This window comes from Patiria miniata, unplaced genomic scaffold (assembly GCF_015706575.1).
Source record: "Patiria miniata isolate m_02_andy unplaced genomic scaffold, ASM1570657v1 HiC_scaffold_19, whole genome shotgun sequence".
In the NCBI taxonomy this organism is placed as follows: Eukaryota; Metazoa; Echinodermata; class Asteroidea; order Valvatida; family Asterinidae; genus Patiria; species Patiria miniata.
In genome coordinates this window covers 12,358,246-12,382,867 of record NW_024037057.1, presented here as the reverse complement: position 1 = coordinate 12,382,867, position 24,622 = coordinate 12,358,246, and the positions used below count along the sequence as shown (strand labels likewise).

The window sequence follows — 24,622 nt, the reverse complement described above, 5'->3', positions numbered from 1 at the left end:
CCTTCAAAGCCTTTATGAATGACAAACACTGTGAGAAAAACGCACAGCCAACACCCAGAATTGGGTTGATGTGGTGACTGTTCCACAAGGCACAGGAACATGTAGTGATCATTATATGTGTCCTGTTCTGTCAAAATCAGACTTTTTCTGGGCATACACGTAAGGTCAAAAATGAGATTTTTGATTAAAATATTTACATTTTCCTTTTAATAGGTGGTTTAATTTTGAAACCGGTCATTCCTGGGCAAAGTTTAAGCTATTTTGAAGTTCATCGTGTCGAAAAGTACAAAACAGAGAAAATGGCACTTAAAGTTTGGGGTCTATTTTAAGACCTGTTTCAAGTGACATTTCTTTAACTGATATACCTTAACAAATCATCAAAAATACTATATTTAGAGTTCAAATTAGGGTTTCAAACTTTTATTATATATTTTAGACATGTTCAAGATTACAAATAGGCAAAAATTAAAAAATCGGGGAAAAAAAATCATCCCCACAGCACTTTTGGCCCTATCTCAATTTCAACCTCTGCCCAGAAGCATCTGCTTTTGACAGAACAGGTCACATATATTGGTCAGTTGATAAAGAATTTGAGGCTATAATTACAAGCCTCACTGGCTAGTTTATAATGCACAATGTGGTTGCTAAGCCAACAGTTGGCTACTGCAATGGTGGCCAATCACAGGGAAACCGGATGGTCACGTGGTACTTTGTCGTCATACGATCAGAACCTATTTGGGCCAGTTAAGTCTAATGTACATGTCCATGTATGTAAAATATTAGAGTACTTTGGATCTTATTCTACACTCCTGAATCCATCATAACCAACTGTCAAAACCTGCCTAACGAGGGCGTACATGAAGCTGACTGCAAGCCAACACGAGAGTATCTAATATCTTTCTCTTTTTAGGAAAACTTAATTCTCTCCTTACCAGCCTTGGGAGAAAATCATACAGAAAGTGTAGGATTCAGTTACACTGGAATTAATACCTGCCTAACCAGGGCCTAGCTGACTGCAAGCCAACTTGAGGATATCTTTCTTTTAAGGAAACTTGGCTTTCTCGCAGCCAGCCAAGCCACCTCTATATCAAAGTCTTGGAATTTAAAGGATTTTGTAGGATTCAGGGACACTGGGGTCAAATACCTGCCTAGCCAGGGCCCAGCTGACTGCAAGCCAACATGAGGATATCTTTCCTTTAAGGAAACTTGGCTTTCTCCCAGCCAACCAAGCCACCTCTATATATCAAAGTCTTGGAATTTAAAGGATTTTGTAGGATTCAGGGACACTGGGGTCAAATACCTGCCTAGCCAGGGCCCAGCTGACTGCAAGCCAACATGAGGATATCTTTCTTCTCCTTGGGGAATCTGAGCTCTCTCCCAGCCAGTCTCGCGGTCTCAATCTCGTCGTCGGCTCGCTGGAGCTCCTCGGCGATGATCCCGACAATCTCCTGCTCCCTTGAGATCCAATCAAGGGCCATCTGGCTCCTCATGTCGTCGTCCAGGTTCCGGTGAGAGTAGTGGGCCAGCACCTCCTGCAACAGTGCAAGAGAAACAATTATTTGGTTACTTAATCCTTCAGCATTTGTATTACATTATACTATACAGTGGAATGCCGCTATCTACCGAACACCGTTATACCAAACATCCGGCTATACCAGACATCGTTCTTGGCTCCAGATTTTTGTGTACAAAACGTACCGAACATTGTTGTTGAAAAATATCAACAGACTGGACAGAAGAGTGACAAGTGGCTATTATATCGCCAAGGAATAGAAAGGGAAAGCCATGCATTGCTGTACCGGTAGGTAGTACTAGCTCAAAATTACATAATTCAATAGTCGGCAAGTGTTCAAAGTCGTCTTTCAGTAACTACCAGGGCGTGCAGGGTGAAGTTCTGAAGGGCGCTATTTATTGTAAAGTGAGTACCAGAGCACTGGCAGCTTCAAATCGCTATACCGAATGATCGCTATTACGAACAATTTCTGTGGATCCAGCGATGTTCGTTAGGGCCTATAGCAGTGTTCCACTGTACTGCATTGTATGGAAGAATCCATAAACCAATACATTGTTGGGGTAGTTTGGGGCGGTATAAGGAGTAACAGGCAGGGCACTTTGGGGTATGGGTTAATTAATTGATTCTCTCCCCGAATGCTGTTGTCCGAATGTTATTTGCCAATGGTTGTCTGGCAAAGCCTTACTATGACCTCCTGGTCGTCTGCGAGATGAAGTGCCAAGAGGCCGCCTTGGAACTGCTGTAGAGGGAAATCCTCCATAATATGTTCCATCGTCTCCTCAGCACCGCAGGTACAGAGACCCTGCTGTTCCACCTACATGTTTTGACGGTAGCCCTGCAGGGTCCAGCGCCATTGCGGAACCGTTTCAACTTACAAACATGTAGTCCACAGGATTGATTTATGATGATTTAGCTTTCATTTTCACTTTGATAAAGCGAAAACCAGTTTGTGAAAAAGAAGGTTTTCTTTGGTTTTCATGGTCCCATGGTAACTGTGTCGACGGAACATGGTGCTCGTTTCCTTGGGCAAGACGCTTTACTACAATTGCCTCTCTTCTTCCAGCAGTATAGATGGATACCTGAATGGTTCGAGACCAGATTTAAAAGTGCTGCAGAAAACTGGTCTCACGGCCTGATGAACAGGGAAAATAATTGTGAAGCACTCGGGAAATTAATTCGAAACCCTGTTCTTGAGTGACCCATGAACAGTGTTCTCGGGTTGCCGATTACGAACGCCCAAATGTGTGTGGAGTTGTGTGCATGCAGCTGGGCGAAAATTCAAGATGGCAGCCGCCGTATTGAATATTTGGAAGGAATAATTAACCCTAACTCCCTAGCATGATTTACTAGGAACCATACCCATTCTGGCAAATTCCAGCACCATATGGGAAAGTGCACGCATATTTCTGACTTTGATTCTGGAGGTGTGCCAGCCCAATGTAAAAGTCTGTCAGTTTAATAGGGTACTGTACCCATCCTGACAGATTCCAACAAACACGTCGTTGGGGTTTGATGGGTTGAGTTCCGTTAGGCTCAACGATCTAAAGAAAATTGTGTACATCCTCGAACAACTATTGGCAAAGACAAGCCCACTTGTGTACAATATTTGCTTATCATTATTGCTCCTGCACTGAATGAATAGCTGTAATACATGTACAAAAACATTACTGCAAGTAGCAGTTGGGGCCTAAGCCCACGATCTTTGTTCTTGACGTCCTGCAATCTACTCCAAAATAAGTGGGGAGTGAAAATCCTGTTTGTGAATTGTTTTTTTTTTCTTTTCTTTTTTTCTTTTTAATTCCTTTTTGGTAATGAAACCAATGATCTATCAAAAGTGTCCTAGGCACTGTAGCTCGCAAGCCTGAAGAAACCTGTAGAGAGAAGGCAATGTGAAGAAATTACAGTTTTAGAGGTGGGAGGAAAAGCCCAGAGGAATATTCTGAGGAAAACCCACGGAATCAGGTAGGGACTGAAAACCCAATCCACATATTGGCCCGGGCGGGATTCGAACCCGGGTCACAGCGGTGGAAGGCGCGGAAAGTACCGCTGCGCCAACCTGACTCTCCTCATTCGCAAGTTGGATCCAGGACAGGACGACCCAGAACAAGACTGTTTGACAGAAGCTCTAACTGGCTCTAACTGGTACATGCTCTTGCTGCAGATTGTCCATCCTGTTCATCAAGATACATGTACACTGCTGAAGTCACGAGCTGTGAGTCATGACTGGGCTGAACCAACCAACTACTTGGTACTTGGTTGGTTCTTCTCTTAAGGACTTCCACAAGGAAGTATAACTATGAGGCCAGAAACACCAGGGCAAACCCCTTCTCTTACGGATAAGTGTTAATGGGTTCTTTTACGTATGTCAGGCCTTATCACACAGGACCTCCGGCTTAACGTCCCATCCGAAGGACGAAGCAATAATGATTAAGTGCCTTGCTCAAGGGCACAAGTGTCCGGGCCCGGGCTCGAACCCCGACACTGTTGCCTCTGAAACACCAGAGCATGAGTCCGGTGCTCTTAACCGCTAGTCCATGACACTCCACTAAGTGACAGAAGAACTCTTAAACTTGAAGTCTTACCTGTCGAGAGCAGTCCCGCTCTCTCATGGCCTTCAGGCTGCCGTTCCAGTGGAGCAGTTGGAAGACGGTCATCAGCTCTTGGAATTCCAGCATGGACTTGGATCGATTGGCTTCCAGCATGAAGCGGAAGGCACCCAGGCTGGTGTTAGGGTCATTCTCATCCTCGGGGGAACCCTACGGAAAAAGAACAGCTAAATTAAATTAAGCTGATAGACAGTCATAAACTCTTGAAATTTCAGCAGGAATTTGGAGTGGTTGTTAGCATGGAATTTCTTGGGCCACAGTTTGGGAATTTCAGATTGGGTTTGGTTCACATCTGGGGAGTGTGTGGCCTAGTGGTTAGGGTTCATGACTCATGATCAGAGGGTCCGGGGTTCGAATCCAGCCGCTGGTCATATATTGTGTCCTTGGGCAAGGCACTTCACCCCCACTTGCCCCTCCCCACCCAGGAGTATAAATGCTGGGGAGTAACCTGCGATGGACTAGCATCCCATCCAGGGTGAGTAGAAATATTCTCAGTCGTTTCATGCTACTGAAACCGGAGGTAAACGCCGGCCTGATGAGTCACATTGGCTCGGGATAGACTTTACTTTACTTTGGTTCACATCTATGTTTCGGATAGGTGGAGTGCCATGGCTTCGTGGTCTGGAGCATTAAATTTGTGGTCTGCAGGTAATTCCGCCGTGCCCGGGCAAGGCACTTTGCCACTCATTGCTTCTCTCCACCCAGGAGCACATGTAAATGGGTACCCGTGAGGGCAGAGATGGTTATTGTGATTGCACTTTTTTTTAAGCTGCTTTGTGCCGAAGTGGCAGCATCGAGCTGTATACTCCCCAGGGAGCTGAGATGGTCTTTGGAATGTTTCACTGGCCCAGCGAGCCGGGTAATAATGATGAAGCTGATAGACAGTCATAAACTCTTGAAATTGAGCACCAATAATGGTGGATACCTACATTTTATAAATACCAGTGTTATAGTCGAGTACTTTTTTCCAAGTACCAAGTACTGCCGAGTACTGCCGAGTACTTAGGTTGCCGAGTACGAGTACGAGTACTTGTACTTCTGAGTACGATTACAAGTACTGGTACTTCCGAGTACAAGTACGATTACTTGTATTTCTGAATACGGTCATACGGCAAATGGTTCATTGTGCGTAATTGGCCCAGGCCCAGTCAGACCGATATACAGACCCACTCACTGCTAGCTGTCGAATGTGTTTGTCCGGACGTGCACAGAGGAAAATCAGGAAACTTTGATTTCTCTACAAGCCAATCAACCATTTCAAACAGAAAGCATCGATAAAATAAGGCCGTGGTAAGTCAAGCTATACCATTAATTTTTTCCCCGAGTACTGCCATTCGAGTACGAGTACTTTGATGATCGAGTACAATTTCGACATGTCAAGTACGGATACTTTGCTGCCCGAGTACGAGTAACGTCATTTCGAGTACGAGTACTTTGACATTCGAGTACGATTTCGAGTACTCCAAAAAAGAACTCAAGTAGTACTGGAGTACGAGCACTGAGTACGAATACTACAACACTGATAAATACCCATTATTATTATTATCATTATTATTAGGTTTTGCCTGGTCAAGCTGACATGCCTGACCTGATGCACAACATTACTATACTTACATACCTGGAAAGATGATTTGGCATCTGTGACTGCTTTATTGATGAAGTCGTCGGTGATTTTTCTGGAAGGGTGCTCATTGAAGACGGAGTTCATTAAGGCAATCTTGGCTGCACTGCGCCGAGCTTCAGCCTTAGTTGGGCAGTTCTGGCAAAATAGAAGGGAAGCATTAAAAAAAAGACCATGGCGTTTAAATCTCAACCTTCTGCACAAAGCCGATGAAACTCACAAAATGATGAAACTCACGATGAAACTCATAAAATTTGCCATGCCTTGTTTACATGATCTCAAATTTGGGCTTACCATGGTACAAAATGTAATGCTTTTGCTAAACAACAAAGTTTAATAATTAGGATCAAAAGTATGACTTTTTTTGACACTTAGTACCATGGATTTTCAAAATCCAACACCTAACCAGCTTGGTTTTTTGAAAAGCTCAAACCATTCTAGACAGCAAATAAGCACCGTCGATATATGATATTACTCGATTATTTGATATTATTTCCATATCATTATCACTGATAGCAAATTTTTTTTATCATATTGAAATATTGACATTTTGGATATTGAGGAATGATATCAAAAATATCAAAAATGTGTCAAACTATCATCAAAAGAAATCTCCTGTTTGTGCTTTTACTTTGTGTTTAACATTTGCTGTTTAATGAAATAAAACTCGGCGGCAACTTGTGCTTATGACTGAAACTAAAAATTTTGCAAAATGCCAAGCGACGTCGCTTTGTGCTCTACATTCGCGGTCTCCCTAATGTCAAACCTCAAAAGAAACCGCCCGTTCTGGACAAACTGTCAGTGCTGAGGTTTGTTTTAAAAAGTTTGAGCAATATGCTCCACAAAATGCAGTGGAAACTGGGACTTACATAAGATTGAGGATTTTTTCAATCAAATTGTCATCTTTATGGTCTTTAACTTTTTTCGATATATTGAATATTCTCGATATTGGGTTTCTGATATATCGATTGTTGAAAATTCTGATATCGATGGTGCTTAACTCTTTCAGTGCCCGCGAAATTTGAAAAGTTTAACCCTAAAGTGCCCAATTTCGAGCGTTTTTGTTAGTTGTTCGAAATTCTGTAAAAAAAAAAGTAAATAAGTTTTACTCACTAAATTTGTTGTTGTTGCTCTCTGGTATATCCTTGATATATTGGAAAGTCAAAAGTAGTCACAAACATAGTGATACACCCTGAAACACTGGCCTGAACACAGGGGAATTCCGCACTCTTTGCAGAAAATATGAGATTTAGTGCTGCGCCCTCTCGCAAGAACTCGAATGAAAAAATAAATACAGGTCGTACATGCATGAAAATGGTACCATTAGAAAAAGCGAGAGCGTCCCCTTTTGATAACATATTTACTCTACCTCGTACATGTACGAGGTCTGGCAATGTTAAGTACGAACATTACCTCGTACATGTACGAGGTTGGCGCTTTTGTACTAACAAATATACCTCGTACATGTACGAGTTTGGCACTGAAAGAGTTAACAGAAAGGACATGAGTTTTTGTTCTACCTGGAAACTGGCAAAGCAACTGCCCCCTGGCAGGGTGACAAAGCAGACGTACGGCGGGCAGGACGAAGGAACCGACTCGTAGATCACTAGAGGGCCTCCTTTCAGTTCGGCACCACGCGAGGCTTTCATCTGCCAAAATTCCTGCAAAGCCTCCACAACATTGACTGTAACAGTGGAAAAGGATAAACAAAAAACCATAAGGAGAACCGTGTTGAATGTAAACAAGATCATTTGCTTTTCACGCCGTGTTTTTTTACTCAAAAGTCAAAGCAACAAATTGATCAAAATCTAAAGTAGGGAGCATACATGTACATGAACATTTTCATGCATTTAATTAACCTACATGTAGTACAAAACAGAGAAAACATATAATGCCCATTTGGGTTTTTTTTGGGGGGGGGGGGGGCCTGAGGACTGGATTCCTTGCTAACATTCAATACGCAGGCACAGTTTTTCAAGCCACATTTTCTTTTGTTTAACCTTAACTCCCTAGGCATTTTTTGCTGGGAAGCAACCTCAATCCCACAAAATCCTCCCAGTGCCTCCATGTAAAAATGCATGTACATGTAGCATACAGCCTCAATCCTGCAAAATCCTCTTATTTCTTGAATTTGGTCCTTGGAGGGGTGACCACTGCCTCAATCCTGCAAAATCCTCCAGCAATCACTGTCAATATGTTGAGGCAGAGCCAGTGACATCCTGGAGCAGTGCGGAGGATTTTAAGTGTAATCATGGTAATAGGGCCTATACATGTACATGTAGGCCTAAATTTATGTACTGCTGAGCATAACCAACACAAGGTCTGGCCTACGACCTTGATACAGTGCGTCCCCCAAAGTCAGGCAATTCCCCCAAGCTGTTTAGGTAATTATTCATAAAGAAAGAATTTTGCATGTGGTTGACGTAAATTCATTATTTGGTTTGCAGTATTGAATTGCACTATTTTAATAACAGGAGGTCCTGGGTTTGAGTCCACCAGAGTAGCTGGTGAATTATTTTTTTCACAATCAATCAGGACAACACCAAGTATAGGGCCTACAGTGTTTCTAACAAATGCATCGGTGAAGGGCAAAACCCAATTTATTGAATTCGAGGGTAAACCCACCTCAATCCTCCAAAATCCTCATTGTGCTTTTGGAGGAATGTTGAGGATTGAGGATGAATGGTGTTTTAGAAACACAAGGATTTTGGAGGATTGAGGATGAATGGTGTTTTAGAAACACAAGGATTTTGGAGTATTGAGGATGAATGGTGTTTTAGAAACACGAGGATTTTGGAGGATTGAGGATGAACGGTGTTTCAGCACATGAGGATTTTGGAGGATTGAGGATGAATGGTGTTTGAAGATGAAGATGATTTTGGAGGATTGAGGATGAATGCAGGACCCTCTGATGATTTTGAAGGATCGAGGCGTTGGTTATCCTTAATTTGAACATGAGAGCAAAATTTTGGGATGAGGAGGATTTGGGAGGATTGACAATGAATGCATTTTGAGGCAGGACTGTCTGACGATTTTAAAGGATTGAGGCGCTGTTGCACAATTTTGGAGGTTTTGGAGGATTGAAGATCTGATGGTTCCTAGCAAAAAAGGCCTGGGGGGTTAGGGTTAACACAATTCCCACCTCTTCCGTAGCCCTGTGTGTGCTTGGCAAAGCTGTTCACCACGGCATCTACCGCTTCCTTGAGAACAGTCTTTGCTTTCTGGTCGCTCATCGGCGCCCCCGGGTGTCTCTGACCCGCCCCGCGACCTCTTGGCCCCATGACCCCTGTGACCTTAGGTGCTTGATGCTGCCGTGATGTGCTGGGTGCACTGTTGTGGTAGGATCGGTTGGCCATTTGTCCTGCAATCTATGGAAATCACACAACACATAAAATTTATACGAACGTCATTCATATCTAGGGTTAAAAACTGGCCCTGGAGAGCTTCATCAAATTCAGTGATTTGCTTTTGCTGTAATTTTCAGAAACGGATGGATTTGGGGGTTAGTATTTTATAGCAAATTTTGTTACACTGACCTGTTTAAAGGAAAGATACAACATTTGCAAACTTCACAAAACGAAATGATCAAATTTTCACAAAATACCTTACTGGATTGTTAGGGAATGACAGTCTAAAGCATTCTGTAAAATCGTGGCTCCTGGTGTGCTGACATTTTCAAGAAAAATTGTATTTTTCCAATGCTGGTAGGCCAACCAGCGTTGGAGAAAACTGGATTTTTTTTCAAAAACTGTTCCTAATTTTTCCTAATAAGTTATTCCGCATTTTATTTGCAATTGATTACAAACCTGTGAAGGGGTACTAGCCTGCTAGACTGAATCTCTGACCTTACAATTCCCAAAAGTCAAAAATTGCTCTGTTCATCTTAAGTGGGGTCAGGCTACAAGACTACATGTACAAGAACATGACTGGTTTTCTTGGTTTTTCCAGCATCTACAAGTCCAAAACGTGAAACAAGTCATATTAACAATATTTGCTATAACATACTAATCCTCCAAATCCATTTATTTCTGAAAATTGCAGCAAAAGCAAATGTTGTACATTCCCTTTAACATGTTTAAGGAAAGAATGTTGCAACCTAACGCTGCTTTATTTCTTCATATAGGCCTACATGTACATATAAGATCTCGATGAAGTAGGCCTACTGTCAGTCACTGCAAAAATGATGTTAAGACATGAATCTGGGACTGAGAATCATTTCCAGTTTTGTTAGGAAATACTTAAAACATTTTCTTGACTCTCCATAGACTTTGTACACAACCGCTGAAGTAGTGTCAGGTTGCAACATTCTTTCCTGTTCTTCTTGCAGCGGGGTACCTGGATCTATTCAGACAAAACGGAGCAATTTACATAGACTTCGGAGAATCATCAGGCCAAGGAACCAGACTACATTGTAACTGGCTTGCACCCAGACCATGCAGACTGGGCCCTGGAGTGCTCTGAAACATGCAAAACTAAATCAGGCCAACTATATAATCACTCTTTACTAAATTTCTCAAAATATTCCATTAGGCAAAGAAAGGATTCTCAGTATTTCACCAACCAAGTTTGCAGACTCAATTCCATTTTTAACCCTAACCGCCCTGAATCCTCCAAAATCCTTTCTGCAAATTGGAGGAATTTGCAGGATTGAGGTTACATGGCAAAAGTGCGTTGCTGATTTCGGAGTACGCACTGTGTCAAGGTCTTGGGCCGGACCTTGTGTTGTTTATGCTCAGTCGTGCATAAATTTAGTCCTTGATTATACTTGACATCCTCCGCACTGCTCCAGGATGTCAATGCCTCTGCCTCAGCCTATTGACAGACATAGCCGGAGGATTTTGCAGGATTCAGGCAGTGGTCATCCCTCCATGGACCATATTCAAGAAATGACGGAGGAATTTGCAGGATTGAGGCTATATATATTTTTCCATGAGGCCAATTGGAGGATTTTGCAGGATTGAGGCTACATCCTAGCAAAAAGGCCTAGGGAGTTAGGGTTAAAGGAGTCATTTCTTCAACATCTTGCACATGAGAGGGAAGTCAAGTGATTTCAAAATGAGGCTAACGTTAGACTAGACTGGTACATGTCCAACCATGTTCCAACTATTTGAAAAGACTGTCCTCTCATGTCATTCAGTTTCATTAGTCTGGTGGCTGACCCAGACTGGGACCGTGAGTGCATAAAAACGTTCAAAATTACTACTGACGTTTTTTTACTCACCATTCGGCTAATTAATGCCCACACAACACATACATCAAAATGCTTAAGTTGCAAGCATGTCACCTAAATCCAATTTTAAGGCAAGTTTTTGACAGTTCAAAAACCATCCACGTCATTCTCCATGCTTTAGAAATGGTGGTGTGATTCCCAAGGTATTCTGGGTAGGTGTAGGAAAAACCTTGCACTTGCAGCTTACTTGATTTTTAATCGATGGCCAAATGAATATAGCGCCCTCTGTTAAAAAATGAAACATTCTGCATTCACTCAGATCAACAAGAGGGCGCTGTTTTATCTACACGATGAAAATGTTTTAGCTGAGGAGTCTTTTTGCACAATGCATTGCAGTACACATCAACGTGATGTTTCGCGTTTGGATTTCAATAACTCCCTGCAAAATTAGAATTAAACGCTGAATTTTTGGGGATGCAATGCTCACAACAGCAACTTTGCTAGGCAGAAGTCTCGGGGATTATTGAGGAAACTGTAGTGAGTAAGAAGCTTGCACATTTGATTCACACTGGTTTTATTATGCAGCACAAACTTTTGCACGATATGGATACCTTAAGTTTTGGGACTCTCATACACAGTATTGAGAGTCCCAAATTTTCGGACTAGTGGCTGACCATTAAATGTGTAAATAGAGACTAGTTGGGCTTTGCCTCGAGAACTAGTTCGTCAACTTTCAATACCTCGGGGTGCGAATATCCACTGTCCACCCTCAAACCATGTTATATTTACAGTCGTTTTCCTACATGTCCTAGTTCCTGATGTTTCCTAGTTCTGGATCGCTTCAAATAAAAACCTACCTCTTTTGGATAAGTCTCCAATATATTTTTTTTTCTGACGAAGTGCATTTTGCAAAGGAAAATGTAAGCTTCTTGATACACAAAGGTCTTTTCGATAACCTCTTTAGAAGAGGAATTTTGGCCAGAATTCCGACTCGCACTTTGACATGTTTGGACGGTTTGTAGAAAATCGCGGGAGCTGCGAATCAATGATAAATTTTCTCCTCAGTACATCACTGGTACCGTGTGATTTCGAATATTTTGTTCATACACTACAGTCATATAAACTCTTCCATCGAATGTTTGTTGAATCAAAATAAGTTGTAGAGTCTCTAATTTTTGAAAATTCGCCACCGAATGACCGTAGGACCTACATGTACATGTATGCTTTGCCTAGTTCCGGATAGCGCGTGCACTTACGACCCAACTACATGCGCACGTAAATCAATTTTGTGGGACGTATTCTGTGCTCTGTCAAAATGTTTTTGGTCCGTGTGTGAGTTTGTGCCGTTGCGCTGCAGACAAAAGTTTCAAATCATTTACACTTTTCTCTTTTTAAAATTTGCTGGAATTCTCTTGAATAAACTATTTTTGAAAAATTATATAGCCTAATAGGATTCGGAATACTTTATCAGAAATGTGCTTGATTCGAGGTTTTTCTGGCCGAAAAATTGATTTTCTTGCATTATTTTTTTTCCGCACGAAGCAGTGTTTGATTGATTTGGAATTGACTGAACCGATCCGGAACAAGGAAAAAGGGCATCAGCACTTTTAATGTCGTAAAGTCAAATTAAAACTAGTAAAACTTAAAAGGAGCTTAAATTTGGAAAATTATTGTGTAGGCCCCTAGTATCTTCATCAGTCAATTAAGGTAAACATTTTAATCAATGTCACTTGAATTCGTTGAGTAGTTGAGCCGAAAACAGCCTGAGTGATGTTTGCCATCCGGAACTTGGAAAACGACTGTAGGCCTACTACTACGGAGATTCGCATACCACAACATGTAAATACAAAAGTACATGCACTAGGTTCGCAATGTTCATGTGTTATTCCTACCTTTTTTTATACCGATTTTCTTTCCAGATTCCTCGACACACAAACGTTCAAGTTCTTGAGTATCCTATCTACATAGCACACACATCATATCGGAGCCGAAGTCATGGTAAGCACTCAAAATTATAGCAGTAATTCTGCAGTCCGTTTACAAAATACACAATACACAATGACATAAACACAGACTAAATACACAACCTCTTTCCCAGTGCCCAACTAAAATGCACACTGTTTAACAAGGTGTGCGTAGTGGGCCTGCTCGCTATTGTTAACGATGTCGATGACGTGACGTCACGGACATCAGCATTTTAAAATGGCGGCGCCCTTGGTCAGACTGCGCAATAGTCGTAGCCTTGTTGCCATTTTGTGATTGGTCAATTAACGACGTTGAAGTACATGTACCGGTACGCAAGTACGTACGGTACCATGTACGGGTCTGTACACGTACGGGCGCCGCATGCACATGTTCATCGTACAAGCGGGCCCGATTCCGGCAGGTTTTTTGTGACACATCTCGTTCACATAATGATACAGAAAGGGGGAAAAGAAAAATCATTTCACAAAACCCTACTGTGTATATATCTCGATATTTAAATGAACATTGCAAGCTATCTGCAATGATTCGTCGGACATTAATTTTGTGCATAAACTTTGGGAATGGAAGAATTACTTCTCTCTTTAAAAAAGAAACTTATATTATTCATATATATTCATGCTTTCTTTCAAAAATTATTTTATGAATGTAAATTTATTAATTTTATGTACATATTATGCGTGTTAAATTGATCCCTGCTTTTCTCTTCAATCATTGTTTTAATTTAAAAAAAATACCTATCTAAAAAGGACTGATAATGCGACCGAAAGAATTAAGTATTCACTTTCATGCATTTATGGGGGTGTGTCTAAACGATCTCACGATGTAATCATAGATCATTTGGAAAATTGAAAATTTATTTTCTTTACATGATGTTCAGTTATGAAAACAGACCGTCACTAAAATGATTCTGAACGTATTGTATACTGAGTGCGGACGGATCCCAGGTGCGTAAGCAGCACTGCTTGCGACCGCTCTTGCAGCTACTTGCACTGGAGATACGAAGACACCATCAAATGAACGTCGTTCATTGTCCAATCACAAAATGGCAACAAGGCTACGACTATTGCGCAGTTTGGTCAGGGCAGGGCAGTCGGTGCTCTTCGTTTGTTTCGGTAAAAAGTCAAATTTCCTCGCAAAATGTTTCAAAAATAAACAGAAATAAACCTTATTATTGGGATCCGCATCAAACCATATGGTCACGGAAAAGCAAAATATAGGGCAAACTTTTCCAGACCGGCAAAGTCTTATTCATGCAAATATTTTTTACTAATGTTTCCATTACGAATTTCTCCCATTTAAAATTCTCTCAAAATCCCACATCCTTTTCGAAGAGAAGATTAATGGGAACATGTCTCCTCTGGAGATAAGTATCAGTCTAATCACTCAACGCCTCCTAAAACTTGCCAATTGTGATATGTCCACAGTCAACCTAGGTCACCAACAGGTGGACTGGGGGCATGGTAATGCCCAACTGACCATGCACTGACTCTGGGTCAGCTTAGTTCAGCTACACAGTAATAAGCACTCCTCTGAGAGTTTCCACACCAACTGGAGGGCAAATTATTATAATAAGTGGCCCACACTGTACACAATGTAGTATGCACAGATACAGATAGGATTTGTGCATACACAAATTGTTGGTAGTATTTGATGCAGGTTTCCCTTCATTGTATACATACATACAGTACTCAATCTAGATTCAGAATATGCACTCAAAAAAAAATGCTAAGAAAGTTTTAACTTCAGGGTTTTTTAACACAGTGACATGAATGCTAAAAGAAAAATAGGCCTATTTTGTACAAGTTCAATCATTTAATACTGCAGAGTCATCATCAAAATTAAACACTTAGAAATTGGCCCAATCGTAGGCAGGTCCGGAGGGGGAGGGGGTATCCTCCAAGGGGTAAACGTATGCCCCCTTGTTTTCTTTTCAAAATGTCTGTGTCCCAAGATTTTACAATCTTCAATGATCCGTTTTGATGACAGATACAGCATTCTTCGAATTAGACATCAAGGTATATCGGTATTTGACTTCATAAAAAAACCCAAATAATGATGTACAACTGATTAGAGTGCTAAATCAACAACATTTATAAACAAATATTTTGTTCCCATTCAACTGAATGTTTAATGAAGTTTTTTATTTGCAAAGAATAAACTGTTGGCGCACTTTACATAAAATCAAAGATGTGGCACATTTAATTATGCAAGTACTACATACACAAAGCAGTTTTGCTAACATGCACAACCGTACCGAAGAAGTGCTGTAAGGCAATACTACAAATCAAAACTTGCACAATAACTTAAACTTAGGTATTTAAAATAGGGACCCAGGTAACTGATGATGGTTTAAAAAATGTAGCTTCACGTGTTGTTCAGTTTATTTTCAAAAAAAGCAAACCCTTACAACAGTTTGTGGAGGTCTAAAACAGTAGAGTAAAATAAAATAAAGCAACCTAAAACATGGAGAACCACAACACGTATGCAAATAAAATGGACAATGATGAAGTGGAAACCAACTGTACAAAGATGCTCTTCTATTTTTTTTCTTTATGTGAAATTTCGAAGAGTATGTTGTTTTAAATTTAATCGAACAAATTAACTTGTTTACATTTGTAATTTCTAAAACCACATAAGTTTAATTGTGCATTAATTGGAGCTGGAGTTCATGTGCATTGAGCCATGTTAATAACCAAAATGAATTCTATGTTTTTACAAAAAAAGCAACTCAGCAAATTGTTCAAAATTGAATGTTGCAGCATGGAAAAGGATTATTAGTTGCACATAAAGAGTAAAGGAAGAGACACAAGAGCATAATTGAACAGAATTATTGTATTTGTAACATAATACATGTACACACAAGACACGCTTGAAATCTCTTAAATCACTTAGGCTATATGACTCTATGATGACTAAGTGTCTGAGCTACATGGGGAAAAGACAATCACCAGATTCTCTGTATAATGAAAATTAATTGTAAAGACACTCTAAAACAAAGTACATCAATTCAAGAAAAATAAATTGATTCATAAAACTTCCAAGCCGAAGCAATATAAATCACTGACTTAAGAGTCTTGCATTTGTGAAATACTTCGCTAGAATGAGTACAATCAACGGTACGATTCATAAGGGCCTTTTTTGTAGAACAAGAAGTCTATATACATGTAAACAATTTACACTTGCACTACCCCAAGCAACAAAATCATAATTATTGCATTATAAATATCCTGCGAAATTTCAAACCGAAAATCTCTTTGGATAAGTACATTGTACATGTATAAGGCACATGTTAATTCCATGACAGCTAGCCCTGAAACTCAGAAAGTAATACCATCTGTAGACTGTTGATTAATCGGTGTTATAAAAAAAAATACTCGGTTGGAACTGACCTATATGATTTTCTTTAAAGATGCATTCTGATCTCTGTCCTTTTCAAAAGACCAGGCTTTATGACGTATAATTCCAAATGTTAATTACAATGAAACTATTCGTTGTTCAGAATTTTAATTTAAAGAGTTTTGTATAAATGAGCAACAGCAGAGTTGTAATCGTCCACTGTAGTTGTTTGCTTTTTCTGTTCGATGCTCAGCCACTTCTTCGCTTTCCACATTTCCAGATATTTGTGTTCTTCAGTATTAGACAGCCCTGAATACTCTTTGCAGAAATAACTTTGCTTGTTCAGGGAATGAAACCTTGTGAGTACTTAAATGATGTTTTCTTTTTGAATTAGCGTGAATTGAAATTTTTACATTAAGATTGTAAGCCTTACAATCTTAAAGTTGAAAAAAAGTATTTTATTTTACGCACATTTAAAACAGTCTTAGACTGTTTTGATTTACATGTACTTTTCTTTGTTTTTTAATGAGACTCTTACAAAAATGTTTGTCACGAAGTGTTTGTTGCTGATTAATTTTTTCTGAGTAGTTTGTTAGGTCTGGCATGTAATCGTTTGCTTTCAATAATGCATCAAGGATGAATTTGTTTTCTGCAACCGAATATCTTACAATATCTGGAAATGTCTTGACAAGGACATGGTACATTTTTGTAAGGTACATTCTTGTTGACTGTCCCTTAGTGTTGCCTTAAAAAATTGTATACCAGGTAACAACCATTCAATTAATCATTACCGTTACAGAGTCAACTTGCCATTAGTTTACTGTCTCTTGATTCATTACAAAAATTGGTCTGAGTAATCTTCACCTGGCAATGAAATGTTATCAAGGCTTACTGCAGCTCCGTCTTGCAGGAAAATAAGCCTTTTGAAGGGATCCACTGTTTGAATGTTGCCATTCCTCCAATCATCCTGCCATCAACTGTTTCAACCAGATCGTCTTGCTGGCACTCTCTCAAAAACTGCAAGTGTTTCCTCTTAGTCTTACACTGTCTTCTTTTGGTGGAGGCTTGCCTGCAGCTTTCTGTAATGATGATAATTGACATCAGGATAACATTCACTCAAAAGCAAAATATTCAAACGCCAAGCTGTATGTTCACCGAAAGCAAAATATTCAAACGTAGGGGTGTATGTTTTTTTGGTATTTATTGGGGAATATTGGTGTACATGTATTCATGCACTGAGATGTTTGGTTAACCTTGTTCTGCCAGATAGGTCTATAGATGCAAACATAAAATGTCATATTATTATTAACCTTGCTTCAAAATGGCATTTTGTGATATTCATGTACATGATCATAATTGACCAATACGGGACAACCTTCCAATAGTTTTCTATTAGGTTTATTGGGGTTTCATAGCCTATATGTTGTTCTGATAAAGAAAATACATGTAAGAATTCTGTATCACAACAAATTTCACAGGAAATATTTATCCATTATGCAAAATGTTGCTTAGGCCTACTAGTAAATAAATAAAATGATGCCATTTTACTGATCCTATCAAATTGGGGTTTTTCTTTTGGTACGGTACATATAACTTCAAGATCGTTCATCGTGAACTCTGCGTCAGATGTTAATTGTTGGTATTCATGAATTTCAAGTATCCTTTTGTTGATTAGATATTGATTTTCCAATCAAGTTGATTGAGTATATGAGAAGGGGTGAAATATCCACTCATTTACAGTTTGTTGATATGCCTACAACTAATTAATGTATATGGGATGTTATTTTTCAACATGTTACTTACGTCTCTGTTGCTCTTCATAGTGAAGTATTGGATGTCTAATCGGATCCTCATCCACCCAGATGTCATCTCCAGGATATATCCCGTAAAACTCACTAGATGACCCATATCATTATCATCTCTGACTACATGTACCTTAGCAGCACACCATCTTTCTAATTCATCAATCGCCTGAACCCGACTTCCAATAGAGAATTTTCCTGCCCGTTTTGTCTTCAAGGTTTTCTAGTCAATTTTTATAATCCTACACATAAAAGCTGGTGGTTTGCAGTAGTGACCACTACCATCAGTGGATGAAACAAATCAGTCAATTACTCGTTACCCACGTGGCATATGGTGTACCTATAGAGGTCAATAGGCCATAACTACTTGGGCTGACCACCACAAGGGGGTATTAAATTTATGTCCATTGGGAGGAGCTGTCACTAAGGAATGGATGTTTTCTTTCCGAGTTAGAAAGGTCTAACTCGGATTCGTTTAAATGGGAGAAATTCGTAATGATCATCACGATCATCATTATACGTGTCAGCATGTGGCTATCATAACGGACGCCCGCCGTAATAACGCGATTTTCAACTGCCTGTTATCGTTACGGAACCGTCTGTTTCCCTGACCTAATACCATAGTATAACATCATGGTTTTTGGCTAAGCTGACTATATCAATCAACTATGTCAACCGAAAGTTTCCCTTCCTTCCTTCCATGCAGTCTATCCTCAAAAGATGAGTATAGTCGCACTGTGGTGTGTGTGAGTGTGAACATGCGTGCATGTGCAGTATATGTACATGTGCAGAGTAAAAAAAAATGATGATGTACATGTGTATGTAGTTTACAGCACTGGTTGATCCCTTAGCGCAGACTTGAAGGCGTCAAGGGATGGGTCCTTAAGTGTGTTCCAGTCACGCCGTGTGCGAGGAGCTAGAGAAGGGCGTGTGGTTCAACATTACAGACACACTCTCGGAAAAAATGGTCCGGATAACATTGTTAACTTATTTCTTATGATGGGACTGCGGTTTGGCCGAAGTCAATTGAGCGTGATCGGCTGACTGATAAGGTTTACGTACAAAACCCCGAGCCAACGAGGTTTTTGTATAGAAAGCACCCGGACCACATTTTGCGAGAGTGTGTCCGTAATGCTTGAAGCCTGCCGATAATGCTGAGCCTGCATACTGCCAAAGTTACCAGTGGCATCCCTACTGCAAATAGGACCCATTTTGGGACCCTAATTTTATCAAATCTGCTCTTAGATAATAGCCCAAAAGCTAGGGAGATGATCCTCGGCTATATTCGCACGATTCCACCGATTTTTAAACTAGACGGTCTCGTTTTTTACAAAAAAATTTGGGCACTTTTTATGCAAATGAACGACTCGGACGCGTAGAAATTTTTGAAACCCTAATCAAAATTATTGCGCCCGCTGTCGGTCTTATTGCGCCATTCTGATATATCTTCTGTCTGGCACCCCCCCCCCAGCCAGCCACTCCCCCCCCCCACCACCACACCCAAAAAATAATAGTAATTAAATACTGTTAAAAATGTGCTCGTTTATTTAGAAATTCATGAAGCATATTCAAACTGATTGGATTTTTCCAAAGTGTCTTTCCCATTTGCAAAAGTTCTTTTTAAAAGTCCATCAACCATTAGGCCTACAGACACACTCTCGGAAAAAAATGGTCCGGATAACATTGTTAACTTATTTCTTATGATGGGACTGCGGTTCAGCCGAAGTCAATTGAGCGTGATCGGCTGACTGATAAGGTTTACGTACAAAACCCCGAGCCAACGAGGTTTTTGTATAGAAAGCACCCGGACCACATTTTGCGAGAGTGTGTCCGTAATGAAGCCTGTCTCTTCCACACTCCATCGTGATGAGAAGCGGCAATTAGATTGAAAGCCCATGGCCACCTGATACCGCGATTGGCGGCAACGGTGATGATCTTGGCAGCGTTCCACTCGTTCCTAGCGTTTTGTATGGATTCTGCAACTTCGATGTGCATGCACTGCTCTGCTGGATAGGCACGTGAAAACCACACCGTACCGTTTCCTACTGGTGCGTCCACGTTTGATTTCATAGGGTCCGAAGTAGTCCACTCCAGTGTATTTAAATACGGGCTGTTCAGGTTGCACCCGACAAGATGGCAAGTCAGCCATCTTTTAGTTGCCGACTTTTGTCGATTGGTCTTGCACAGTGCACATTGTTTCAAAGCGTTTTTCACTGTGGAACCGGCTTTGAATAAATAGTTCTGCCTCAGTTCTGCAAGAATGTGGTTTTGGCCCTGATGTCCAACCTTCTGATGGGTGTGGGTAATCAGCAGTGCACACACGTGGTGATTCTTAGGAAGAATGAGTTGGTGCTTTGGCATTTGCTGGAATGGGCGCATTCCGGAGTCTTCTTCCCACTCTCAGCAAACCATCTTGGAGTTCTGGATCAAGGTTGGTCAGTGGGTTTCCGTTACTGATCCGCCTGCTGTAGCGCTGTTCTGTCACAGCATCCTTTCCAGTGGTATTATGTTTTTTTTGGGATTATCACTAGTCATCTCTGTATTTTGAAGAGCCTCTATTTCTTTGGGAAATGTAGATCTTTACACAAGTTTGAAGATAGCTCTTTCAGCATTTTGCATTTCTTGTACTGTCAGGGGCCTTTTCTGCTGGAGCATTTTGCTGCAGTTGGCCCTTTAATAAGTCGAAACATGGTCCGTATGCGCACCACAATACCGCAGCTCTTTTCAGTTTCGTCCACTCCGTCAGAATAATGATGGATTAGCTGATCCACGACATTGGCTTCAGTCAGATGTGATGGTGGTATTTGCAGCATTTTGTCCGTCAGCACTTTACAGTCGTCCTCTTCTGTCGAGATTTGTTCTGCGCCGAGCCAGGAAGTCTGAAGTCTGAGGGTCAGTTTGGCTGAGGAAGTTTGGGCCCCCAGCCACTCTGGTTTGCTGATCAGTTCTTCCGCATTTAGGCCACGTAAAGTGTGGTCTGCATGGTTCATTTTCGTCTTGTCACACATGTATCTCCACTGTCCAATGTCCGAACTATTTTTGGGACAGTTTGGCTGTCTGTCCAAAAGATACTATTGTCAATGTTCATGGTCATCTCTCTCTGCATCACGTCATTCTGGCGAACAGGTGATGTGGCGGCATGCAGTGATCACTGCATGCCGCCACATATAAGCTGTTCACCAGAATGATCGAGCTCTAGCTTCATTATCGTGTGCGCTTTCAAGGGGGCTACCAAGACCGCACTCACAAAATAATTCATAGTGGATCTGGTTCATCGTTGGTTGATCTCAGATATGTTACAGTGCCATACCCGTCTTGACTCGTATTTGCAAAATGATACAGCTGTACTATTGACAACCTTTCCAAAATCGTTGGGCTTGAAACAACGGTTCAGCTTCACGTCATCTAAGTTTGGCAGGTCCTTCAGTCATCTCCCATTTTACTTGAGTTTTCTCCAGTATTGGTTCATCCCAGCCAATTCGTTCTTGGCGCGGGGATTGCAAGATCATCTTGGCCTGTAACACGTATGAAGTCACTCCCAACGGGTCATACACATAACTCAATACGGAAAGGATGTTCCTCCTAGTGGCCTTTTGGTTGACTTCTTTCAAACCTGTTTCGACGCACCATATCACGCCCAAATTAAAGCACGTTCCACTGGCATGAGATCAGTGTGAAGGCCCAAATCTTTCACTCTTCCATTGGGATCGTCTGCAACACTGGTCAACTATTGCTGAGCAATTGAGTGAGGTTGAAACCTCCTTCTGCCGTTACTCTTCTCATTTCATGTGCAAGGCTGATGCCTTCATCTTCAGTTGCCACGGACTTTAGGAAGTCATCTACATAGAAGTCCTTCTGTGGGTCTCGATCTCACTTCTTTTCTGTATTTGTGTTCATTGGCTGTCTTCTTGAGGGCATAGTTGGCACAGCTCGGTGAAGATACCGCACCAAACAAATGCATCCGGTACACCTCTGGTTCCCTCTACTCTGCGGGTTACCTTCCACCGCAGCATGTCGCAGTCTCCTAGTATCACCCTCAACCGGTAAGACATGGCTTGGATGTCTGCCATGATAGCAATATGTTCCGGTCTCTATCGAAGAGCAACACCACACATATGATTGGTCATGTCTGGGCCTTGCAGAAGTTGGCTGTTGATCGAGTTCTCCTACTGGACAGTTGAAGACTGTTCTTTAGCCTCGTAGCAAATACATCTGCCTGGGAACGGTTGTCCGACATGATGGTTCTCCAATCACGAAATGGTAGTGACATCTGGTAGTGGCCATTGGTTTTGACTACAGAGTCATCTACTATCTTCAGGAATTGTCTGTCTTCTGCAGACAGGCTTGTTTGTCATCACTAAGTCGTTCGTTGAAATCCATGTCGATGTATCGTTTCAACTGCTCGTCAAGATAGTCCCTGCCATCATAGATTGATCCATTGACACTTCTGCAAATGTTGACTCTGATTTCTGTCTGATCCCAGGTAACCCGTCAAAAAAGTAGCCAGTGTGGGTGTGTTTGTGTGTACATGCATCACATTCATCGGGTGGACTTCCAAACAACACAGGTCCACATTATAACGTCCCAGCGTACAGACAATAATACAATACAATACAATACAATACAATACAATACAATACAATACAATACAATACAATACAATACAATACAATACAATACAACATTTTATTTCATCACAATTAAAAGACTTTAAAAGTGTAATTCTTCTTCCCAATGTGCACATAAAAACAATATACATATATTTAGACACTTAACAATCTACATAAGTCGAAAACGTCAGTTTATGAAAAGTTATTACCAGAAGAAGTGTCAAACATACACAGTTCCACAGAAACATGATTCTTGAGGTCATAAAACAGCTTCAGAAACATCAAAAAGAACCAAACGTTGTACAGAACTCACAAAAAAAATGACAAAAATGGAGACAAAATGCACATTAGGTGGTCGCCACAGTGCAGCGCCCTCAATCCCCCTGAGACAATACTCCTGAGTACATTGAACACGCAGAAACAACGCATTCGCGTTGCTTGAACAATAACTAATCTAATACCTGTCGTACTGGTTTGAAGTTTCCTTGAATTATTGTCAAGGACTGGTAAAATAAGCCTATAAAGTATAAAGGAAAACATATATCGTAGTCACCAAAAGCCCTTTTTGTCATCACGGAGAAAACCTGCCTTCAAGATGTCCCAGTGTACGGAAAAATTCTCCTAACTACTAAACACGCAGAAACAACGTACACACGCGTTGCTTGAGCAATAACTCAGTACACATGTAAATACCAGTCGTAGTGGTTTGAAATGTCAACTGACTTAGTTGTTGAAGACATGTGAACAAGGTATATAAAGTATTATGACAAACACATTTTGTAGTCACAGTAAACCTTTTTTTTGTGTGTCATCATGGAGAAAACCTGCCTTAAAGACATCCCAGTGTACATAAAATAATCCCGACTATTAAACACACAGAAACAACCCACGCGTTGCTTGAACAATAACTCATGAAATACCAGTCGTACAGGTTTGAGTACAATAAGCCTATATGAAGTATTAAGACAAACCAATGTTGAAGTCACCCTCAAAAAAGCACATTTTTTTCATCACGGAGAAAACCTGCCTTAAAGACGTCCGAGTGTACAGAAAATACTCACGCGTTGCTTGAACAATAACTCACTAAATACCATTAGTAATAGTCTGAAATTCCCCATTCTGATTGTTGAATAAAGTTAAACTAGGACTATAAAGAATTAGGATAAACCAATGTTGAAGTCACCATAAAACCTTTTATCGTCACCACGAAGAAAAACCTGCCCTAAAGACGTCCCAGTATACAGAAAATACTCCGGACAATTGAACGCGCATAAACAACCCACGCCTTGCTTGAACAATAACTTATTACATATATGTCGTACTGGTTTGAAATTTTTCAAAATTATTGCTGAGGACATGTTAAATGAGCCTTCAAAGTATTTCGACAAACCAAAGTTGAAATCACCAAAAAAACTTTTTTTTTGTAAACACGGAGAAAATCTGCTTTAAAGACGTCCTAGTGCACAGAAAATACCCCTGACTATTAAACACGCACAAACAACCCACCCGTTGCTTGAACAATAACTCATTACATATCTGTCGTACTGGTTTGAAATTTCCTCTAAGTATTGTCGAGGACAGGTTAAATGAGCTTACATTGGTTTGTATTAAGACAAACCGATGTTGAAGTCACCAAAAGCCTTTTGTTGTCACCACGGAGAAAACCTGGTTTAAAGACGTCCCATTGTACAGAAAATACTCCTGACTATCGAACACGCACAAACAACACACGCGTTGCTTGAACAATAACTTAGTAAATATATGTGATACTGGTTTGAAATTTCCCTGAATTATTGCAAAGGACAGGTAAAGTAAGCCTTCAAAGTATTAAGACAAACCAATCTTGTAGTCACCAAAAAAACCCGTTTAAGTCATCACGAAGAAAAACCTGCCTTTAAAGACGTCCCAGTGTACAGAACATACTTCGGACTATTGATAACACCAAAAAAACCACCCGTTGCTTGAACAATAATTCATT

The 24,622-nt window shown here is 40.7% G+C and overlaps 1 protein-coding gene across 4 annotated transcripts; it reads right to left on the bottom strand.

Moving 5' to 3' along the window:
* Nucleotides 1-1,028: 1,028 nt before the first annotated feature.
* LOC119725820 (protein limb expression 1 homolog) lies at nt 1,029-18,971 on the bottom strand. Of its 4 annotated transcripts, XM_038197403.1 has the most exons (7): nt 12,803-13,027; nt 8,883-9,108; nt 7,261-7,424; nt 5,738-5,878; nt 4,096-4,269; nt 1,346-1,532; nt 1,029-1,189 (listed from the first exon to the last, which is right to left on the bottom strand). In XM_038197403.1, the coding sequence occupies exons 2-7, from the start codon at nt 9,094-9,096 to the stop codon at nt 1,149-1,151; spliced, it is 921 nt and encodes a 306-aa protein (XP_038053331.1). In that variant the 5' UTR covers nt 9,097-9,108; nt 12,803-13,027; the 3' UTR covers nt 1,029-1,148. The 4 variants fall into 4 exon arrangements, with proteins under 4 accessions (XP_038053331.1, XP_038053333.1, XP_038053332.1 ...); XM_038197405.1 differs by lacking the exon at nt 12,803-13,027 and adding an exon at nt 18,849-18,971 and having other exon boundaries at nt 1,029-1,532; XM_038197404.1 differs by having other exon boundaries at nt 1,029-1,532; nt 8,883-9,110; nt 12,806-13,028.
* Nucleotides 18,972-24,622: the final 5,651 nt, after the last annotated feature.